Below are 9,336 nucleotides of genomic sequence, written 5' to 3'. Positions count from 1 at the left end.
TATCCATGGAATTTCCCAGACAAGAACACTGGGAGGGGTTGCCATTTCTTCTGCTGTCTAGATTGGTCATACTTTCCTTCCAAGGAGTAAGTGTCTTTTAATTTCATGGCTGCAGTCACCATCTTCAGTGATTTTGGAGCCCAAAAAATAAAACAGGACACTGTTTCTTCATCTATTTGCCATGAAGTGATGGGGCGGGATGCCATGATCTTAGTCTTCTGAATGCTGAGCTTTAAGCCAATTTTTTCACTCTCCTCTTTCACTTTCATCAAGAGGCTCTTTAGTTCTTCTTCAGTTTCTGCCATAAGGGTGGTGTCATCTGCGTATCTGAGGTTATTGATATTTCTCCTGGCAATTTTGATTTCAGTTTGTGCTTCATCCAGCCCAGCATTTCTCATGATGTACTCTGCATATAGGTTAAATAAGCAAGGTGACAGACAACATACAGCCTTGACTTACTCCTTTCCAAATTTCGAACCAGTCTGTTGTTCCATGTCCAGTTCTAACTGTTGCTTCATAACCTGCATACAGGTTTCTCAAGAGGCAGGTTAGGTGGTCTGGTATTCACATCTCTTCAAGATTTTTCAAGAGTTTGTTATGGTCCATTCAGCCAAAGGCTTTGGCCTAGTCAATAAAACAGAAATAGATGTTTTATGGAACTTTCTTGCTTTTTTGATGATCTAATGGATAGTGGCAATTTGATCTCTGGTTCCTCTGATTTTTCTAAAACCAGCTTGAACATATGGAAGTTCATAGTTCATGTTCTATTGAAGCCTGGCTGGGAGAATTTTGATCATTACTTTACCAGCATGTGAGATGAATACAACTGGGCAGTAGTTTGAGCATTCTTTGGCATTGCCTTTCTTTGGGACTGGAATGAAAACTTACTTTTCCAGTCCTGTGGCCACTGCTGAATTTTACAAACTTGCTGGCATATTGAGTGTAGCACCTTTCCAGCATCATCATTTAGGATTTGAAACAGTTCAACAGGAATTACATCACCTCCACTAGCTTTGTTTGTAGTGATGCTTCCTAAAGCCCGCTTGACTTCACATTCCAGGATGTCTGGTGCTAGGTGAATAATCACACCATCGTGGTTATCTGGGCCATGAAAATCTTTTTTGTATAGTTTTTCTGTGTATTCTTGCCACCTCTTCTTAATGTCTTCTACTTCTTTCAGGTCCATATCATTTCTGTCCTTGATTGTGCCCATCTTTGCATGAAATGTTCCCTTGGTATCTCTAATTTTCTTGAAGAGATCGCTAGTGGTCTCATTCTATTGTTTTCCTCTATTTCTTTGCATTGATCACTGAGGAAAGCTTTATCTCTCTTTGCTATTCTTTGGAACTCTGCATTCAAATGAGTATATTTTTCCTTTTCTCCTTTGTCTTTTGGTTCTCTTCTTTTCACAGCTATTTGTAAGGCCTCCCCAGACAACCATTTTGCCTTTTTGCATTTCTTTTCTTTGGAGATGGTCTTGATCCCTGCCTTCTGTGCAATATCACAAACCTCCTTCAATAGTTCTTCAGGAACTCTGTCTACCAGATCTAATCCCCTGAATCTATTTCTCACTTCCACTGTATAATCATAAGGGATTTGATTTAGGTCTTACCTGAATGGTCTAGTGGTTTTCCCTTCTTTCTTCATTTTAAGTCTGAATTTGGTAATAAGTATTCATAGTCTGTGCCACAGTCAGTTCCTGGTCTTGCTTTTGCTGACAGTTTAGAGCTTCTCCATTCTTGGCTGCAAAGAATATAATCAACCTGATTTTGTTGTTAACCATCTGGTGATGTCCATGTGTAGAGTCTTCTCTTGTGTTTTTGAAGAGGGTTTTTGCTATGACCAGTGCATTCTGTTTGGAAAACTCTACTAGCCTTTGCCCTGCTTCATTCTATACTCCAAGGCCAAATTTGCCTTTTACTTCAGTTATTTCTTGACTTCCTACTCTTGCATCAAGTTCCCTATAGTGAAAAGGACATCTTTTTGGTTGTTAGTTCTAGAAGGTCTTATAGGTCTTCATAGAATCATTCAGCTTCAGCTTCTTCAGGATTACTGGTGAGGGCATAGATTCCTGTGATATTGAATCGTTTGCCTTGGAAATGGACAGAGACTCTTCTGTCATTTTTAAGATTGCATCTGAGTACTGAATTTCGGACTTTTTTTTTTTTTTTTTTTACTGTGAAGGCTACGCCATTTCTTCTAAGGGATTCTTGCCCACAGTAGTAGATACAATGGTCATTTGAGTTAAATTCACTTTTCCAGTCCATTTTAGTTCACTGATTTCTAAAGTGTCAGTGTTCACTCTTGCCACCTCCTGTTTGACCACTTCCAATTTGCCTTGATTCATGGACCTAACAGTCAAGGTTCCTATGCAATATTGCTCTTTACAGCATCGGACTTTACTTCCATCACCAATCACATCCACACTGGGTGTTGCTTTTGTTTTGGCTTGGTCTCTTCATTCTTTCATTGCATTGATCACCAGGAGTATATTGGGCACCTACCGACCTGGGAGTTCATCTTTCAGTGTCATATTTTTTTTTTGCCTTTTCACACTGTTCATGGGGTTCTCAAGGCAAGAGTAATGAAGTGTGAAGTGAATTGAAGAAATATCTTACCATGTGCTTAACACATATTTCTATACATCTTAGAAAAATATATATTCAAATTTTTAACTCATGTTTTAATTTGGCTTTGTCACCTTTGCTATCTTTGTTGTTGAACTTTAGGAGTTATTTATACATTCTGGATATTTATTCTTCATAATATATATTTAAAATTATATTATTTTTTCTCTTTAGTCTACTGAGAATGTTTTTTGATGCATAAAGTTTTTTAATTTGATTTACTTAATTAAAAAATGTTTTTTCCTTTCTTGTATGTATTTTCGTTTTCACATCCACAAAAAATTTGCTAGCTCAATGTAATAAAATTTTTCCTCTCTGTTTCTTCCAAGTGTTTCATAGGCTTCAGTTCAGTTTAGTTCAGTCGCTCAGTCATGTCTGACTGTTTGTGACCCCGCGGACTGCAGCACTCCAGGCCTCCCTGTCCATCACCAACTCTCGGAGTTTACCCAAACTCACATCCATTGAGTCAATGATGCTATCCAACCATCTCATCCCCTGTCCTCCCCTTCTCCTCCTGCCTTCCATCTTTCCCAGTGTCAATGTCTTTCTGAATGAGTCAATTCTTCACATCAAGTGGCCAAAGTATTGGAGTTGCAGCTTCAACATCAGTCATTCCACAGAAAGAAAAGCACCAATACAGTATACTAACATGTATATATGGAATTTAGAAAGATGGCAATGATGACCCTGTATGCAAGACAGCAAAAAAGACACAGATGTGTATAGCGGACTTTTGGACTCAGAGGGAGAGGGAGAGGGTGGGATGATTTGGGAGAATGGCATTGAAACATGTATACTATCATGTAAGAATCGAATCACCAGTCTATGTCCGATGCAGGATACAAAATGCTTGGGGCTGGTGCAGGGGATGACGCGGAGGGATGGGGGAGGGAGGTGGGAGGGGGGTTCATGTTTGGGATCGCATGTACACCCGTGGTGGATTCATGTCAAGGTATGGCAAAACCAATACAGTATTATAAAGTAAAATAAAGTAAAAATAAAAAGTTAAAAAAAAAAAAGAATATTCAGGACTGATTTCCTTTAGAATGGACTGGTTGGGCCCCCTTGTGAACCAAGGGACTCTCAAGAGTCTTCTCCAACACCACAGTTCAAAAGCATCAATTCTGCACTCAGCTTTCTTTATACTCCAACTCTCAGAGCCAGAAATGACCACTGGAAAAACCATAGCCTTGACTAGAAGGACCTTTGCTGACAAAGTAATGTCTCTGCTTTTTAATATGCTATCTGGATTTATCATAACTTTCCTTCCAAGGAGTAAGCGTCTTTTAATTTCATGGCTGCAATCACCATTTGCAGTGACTTTGGAGCCCCAAAAATAAAATAGGCCACTGTTTCCACTGTTTCTCCATCTATTTGCCATGAAGTGATGGGACGGGATGCCATGAACTTAGTCTTCTGAATTTTTTTTTTTTTTTGCCTGATACTCTTTATTTTTTAATATAAATTTATTTATTTTAATTGGAAGCTAATTACTTCACAATATTGTATTGGTTTTGCCATACATCAACATGAATCTGCAACGGGTGTACACGTGTTCCCCATCCTGAACCCTCCTCCCACCTCCCTCCCCATACCATCCCTCTGGGTCATCCCAGGACACCAGCCCCGAGCATCCTGTATCATGCATCATACCTGGACTAGCGACTCATTTCACATATGATATTATACATGTTTCAATGCCATTCTCCCAAAGCATCCCACCCTGCCCTCTCCCACAGAGTCCAAATACTGTTCTATACATCTGTGTCTCTTTTGCTGTCTTGCATAAAGGGTTATCATTACTATCTTTCTAAATTCCATATATATGCATTAGTATACTGTGTTTTGGTGTTTTTCTTCCTGGCTTTCTTTAAGCCAACTTTTTCACTCTCCTCTTTCACTTTCATCAGGAGGCTCTTTAGTTTTTCTTCAGTTTCTGCCATAAGGGTGGTGTCACCTGCATATCTGAGGTTATTGATATTTCTCTCGGCAATCTTGATTCCAACTAGTGCTTCATTCATCCCAGCATTTCTCATGATGCACTCTGCATGTAAGTTAAATAAGCACAATGACAATATACAGCCTTGAATTGCTCCTTTTCCTATTTGGAACCATTCTGTTGTTTCTTGCCCAGTTCTAACTGTTGCTTCATGACCTGCATACAGATTTCTCAAAAGGCAGATAAAGTGGTCTGGTATTCCTATCTTTTTCAGAATTTTTCAGTTTATTGTGACTCACACAATCAAAGGCTTTGGCATGGTCAATAAAGCAAAAATAGTTGTCTTTCTGCAACTCCCTTGCTTTTTCAGTGGTCCAGTAGATGTTGGCAATTTGATCTCTGGTTCTGCTGCCTTTTCTAAATCCAGCTTGAACATCTGGAATTTCGCAGTTCATGTATTGTTGAAGCCTATCTTGGCGAATTTTGAGCATTACTTTACTAGTGTGTGAGATGATTGCAATTGTGCGGTATTTTGAGCATTCTTTGGGATTGCTTTTCTTAGTAATTGGAATGAAAACTGACTTTTTCCAATCCTGTGGCCACTGCTGAGTTTCCCAAATTTGCTGACATATTGAGTGTAGCACTTTCAAAGCATCTTGAAATAGCTCATCTGGAATTCCATCACGTCCCCTAACTTTGTTTATAGTGATGCTTCCTGAGGCTCACCTGACTTCACATTCCAGGATGTCTGGCTTTCTAGGTGAGTGATCACAGCATCGTGATTTTCTGGGTCATGAAGATCATTTTTGTACATTTCTTCTGTGTATTCTTACCACCTCTTTAATATCTTCTGCTTCTGTTAGGTGCATAAAATTTCTGTCTTTGATTGAGCCCATCTTTGCATGAAATATTCCCTTGCTATTTCTAATTTTCTTGGAGAGATCTCTAGTCTTTCCCACTCTGTTGTATTCCTCTATTTCTTTGCACTGATCCCTGAGGAAGGCTCTCTTATCTCTCCTTGCTATTCTTTGGAACTCTGCATTCAAATGAGTATATCTCTCCTTTTCTCCTTTGCTTTTTGTTTCTCTTCTTTCACAGCTTTTTGTAAGGCCTCCTCAGACAGCCATTTTGCTTCTTGAATTTTTTTTTTTTTTTTACTTGGGGATGTTCTTGCTCCCTGTCTCCTGTACAAAGTTACGAACCTCCGTCCATAATTCTTCAGGTACTCTTTCTATGAGATCTAGTCCCTTAAAACTATTTCTCACTTCTACTGTATAATCATTAGGGATTTGAATTAGGTCATACTTGAATGGTTTAGGCTTAGTGCTTATTTTACGCTTTTAGTCAATTTTGAGTTAGTTTTTGAATGTTGTTTTGGGTACGGTTCCACATTACTCTTTTGTATGCTAAAATTCAGTCTTTTTATCATGATTCATTGAAAATAATGTCCTTTTCTTACTGAATAGTCTTGGGAGCCTAGCTGAAATTCATATGAACCTCCATGGGAGGAGTCATTTCTTTATGCCTTCCCTGTTTTGTTTAATCCATTTATTTATCTCTTTGCATGTAAGCTACTTTAATTATTTATAATTTTTTGAAATAAGAAAGAATGAATTTTCCAACTTTTAAAAAATTGTTTTGCTATTTGGAGATTAAATTCCATTGAGAATCAACATTAATTTTAAAATATTCTTTCCTATTTTGCAGAAAAAGTCATGGGGATTTTGATAAGGAATTCATTGACTCTGTCAATACTTCTGGATATTCTTATTACTATAAGAATATTATTACCCTAATCCATGAACGTGGAGTATAAAATACTTCTTTTTACTTTCTTTAATTTATTTCAGCAGTGTTTGATAGAGTTCACTGTATAAGTGTCCATACTCTTGGTTGGGATTTTCCAAAGTATTTTTTATGTTATGGTAAATGGAATTGTTTTCTAAATTTTCTTTTAAAATATTTATTGCTAAGGTAAAGAACACAACTAACTTTTATTGTTTATTTTGTATCTTACAGCTTTGCTGACCCTATTTCTTAGTTCTAATTGTGTGTTGACCATCTGGTGATGTCCATGTGTAGAGTCTTCTCTTGTGTTGCTGGAAGAGTGCTGCGATTCATGGGGTCACAAAGATTTCCTGGTTTACAGATTTTCTTCATTGGGAAATCTTAATTACTGATTTAAGGTCCTTACTAATTATAGGTCTAGTCAAATTTTCTATCCACTATTTGGTCTTTGTAAACTGTGTGTTTTGGAAAATTGTACAATATTTTTTTGTGATGAGATCTTTTAAAAGGCTACTCTCTTAGTACTTTTCAATTATACAATATGATATTTTTTTGTAATCACCATGCTGTTCATTAACTGTAATCACCATGCTATTCATTATATCCCCAGGAGTTATTTATCACTTAATTTCAAGTTTCCATATTTTACACACCTTCACCCTTTTCACTTATGAATTTTTATAATTTTCCTATAACTTACTATAAGGTTTGAAATATTGTATAATTTTATATAAACACAGAAATAATATGGATTTCTCTCCCATATACATTATATATGTGTGTATATATATATCCATAAATAATATGACTATCATAAAAAGTAATTTTTACAAATTTGTATGATTTTAATGGGAGAATAAAATTAACCTTTAGTCATCATCGACTTTCTATAATTGATGCTTTGGTGATTATAATTGGCAACATAGAGAGACAGATACAGTTTTAGATATATGTATTTATAAAGCAAATATCTGTGACAACTGTACTATTATAGGTGTTTCAGGAATGTCCATCTTTGAACACCTGAAGAGATAAGGCTTTCTAAAGATTTGAATAACAGATGTCCTCTAAATATTTAGTATGGAAATAGAAAACCATATATACTTCAAACATTTTCCCTATAACATTTTATGGAAAAAATTACTTCTGAGCATACTTTTCATTGCCTCTAAAACATCTTTATTTCTAATACTGTAGATAATTGGGTTAAAAGTAGGTGTGAGGATGGTATAGAAAATTGCCAGGGATTTATCCTGGCCTGGAGTGTGGTGCTTTTTAGGTCTCATGTATGTGAAAATAAAAGGCCCATAGTACATTATGACCACAATCATGTGGAAGAAGCAGGTAGAAAATGACTTTTTCCTGGCCTCTTTTGATTTCATGTGGAGGACAGTAAGGAGAATTTGGACATAAGATGCAAAGATTAGAGAGAAAGGGACAAGCAGAAAAATGATGCCACTTGCATAAACTCCTTGTTCATAGTGTGTTGTGTCCACACAGGACAACACCAACATGGCGGGGACTTCACAGAAAAAATGATCAATGGCTCTTGAGCCACAAAAAGGAAAGTGAAGTGCATAAGCTGTGTGAACTATGGAGTTGATTATCCCAATAAACCAGGCCCCTGCAGCCATGAGAACGCTGACATAGTCATTCATAAGAATGGGGTAGCGCAGTGGGTGACAGATGGCTACATAGCGATCGTAGGACATTGCTGCCAGGAGAAGGCACTCACCACCCAAGAGGGTGAGGGAGAGAAATATCTGGAAGCCACAGGCTACAAATGAAATCGTTTTGCTGCCTGACAGAAAGTCAGTGATCATTTTGGGAACAATGTTGCTAGTATGCAAGATATCCATAAAAGAGAGATGACTGAGCAGGAAATACATTGGAGTATGGAGTCTTGATTCCCTGTGGATAAGGATAATCATCATTGTATTTTCTGTTATAGTTATAATAAAAACAATGAATATAAAGGAGAGGAAAATCAGACTTGTTTGGGAAGAAGAGAAGAGTCCCAAAAGAATGAAGTCACTGCTGGAAGTGTGATTCTCATATCCCATCATGAAATCCTTGCTTTACCTAAAATAAATAACAAACAAAAAAATATAAATAAATAAGAGGTAGAGTGAAAAGAAAGAAAAATTAGCATAAATCTCAATCTCCTTTATATTTAACTGTATAAGATAAGCTTATTCCTTTTTTGCTATATTTTCCAAGTAAAGCCAATGGACTCTCAGATAGTTTTTTAATTGGACATGTTTTACACAGTTGGTATTTTTTGCTGAACAAGTTAAATAATTTATTCATTATGAAATAAACATAATTTACCTATACTTTATTTATATAAGAATAAACTTATTATATATTTAATTCCCTGAAATGTTAACATTTTTTCTCTGTAATTATAAAAGTTTTAAAGGGTTAGCATATGAATGGGGTTTGCAGATGTATGCATATGTACATGGTTTTGCTGTTCCTACTGGTTTGACCTGCAGCTCAGTAAAATTTGGTGTAAACATAGATTCAGATTGAGGACAGTGGTGTTTCTTGAGAACTGGCTGATTATAATTTAGTCTGTAAAATCAGTGAATATTACTGCAATTCATATTTAATATATCAATATCCAAAGTTGTTGACTTTTTCCCACGCATAGAATAATTTTGTCCTTCTGGTTTTTCTTTTTCCATTAATAGCTTACTTAAATATAGGCATCCTTAATCAAAACAAGACTTCATTTTAGTGTTATGAATGAACAGTTTTAACTTATACTAAATTCCTATTAGTTAATAGAGTCCTTGGATGATTATAGCTTCCCAGATTCTTATTAAGGAAATTATTGAGTTATGTTTCTATGATCTCTGATATGAAAGGCCTTCAATGAGGCATCAATTATATTTATGTTTTCAGACAGCTTGTTTTGTCTGCACAAGTATGTTTATTATTTTGGTGTCAGATATTGGATGCACTCCATTATATATA

At 36.3% G+C, this 9,336-nt stretch overlaps 1 protein-coding gene across 1 annotated transcript; it reads right to left on the bottom strand.

The window, feature by feature from the left end:
- Positions 1 to 7,472: 7,472 nt before the first annotated feature.
- On the bottom strand, positions 7,473 to 8,420 carry LOC138086634 (olfactory receptor 2AJ1-like). Its single transcript, XM_068981474.1, has one exon. The coding sequence runs from the start codon at positions 8,418 to 8,420 to the stop codon at positions 7,473 to 7,475; it is 948 nt and encodes a 315-aa protein (XP_068837575.1).
- Positions 8,421 to 9,336: the final 916 nt, after the last annotated feature.

This window comes from Capricornis sumatraensis, chromosome 9 (genome assembly GCF_032405125.1).
Source record: "Capricornis sumatraensis isolate serow.1 chromosome 9, serow.2, whole genome shotgun sequence".
NCBI lineage: Eukaryota > Metazoa > Chordata > Mammalia > Artiodactyla > Bovidae > Capricornis > Capricornis sumatraensis.
This window is presented reverse-complemented; position numbering and strand designations above follow the sequence as displayed.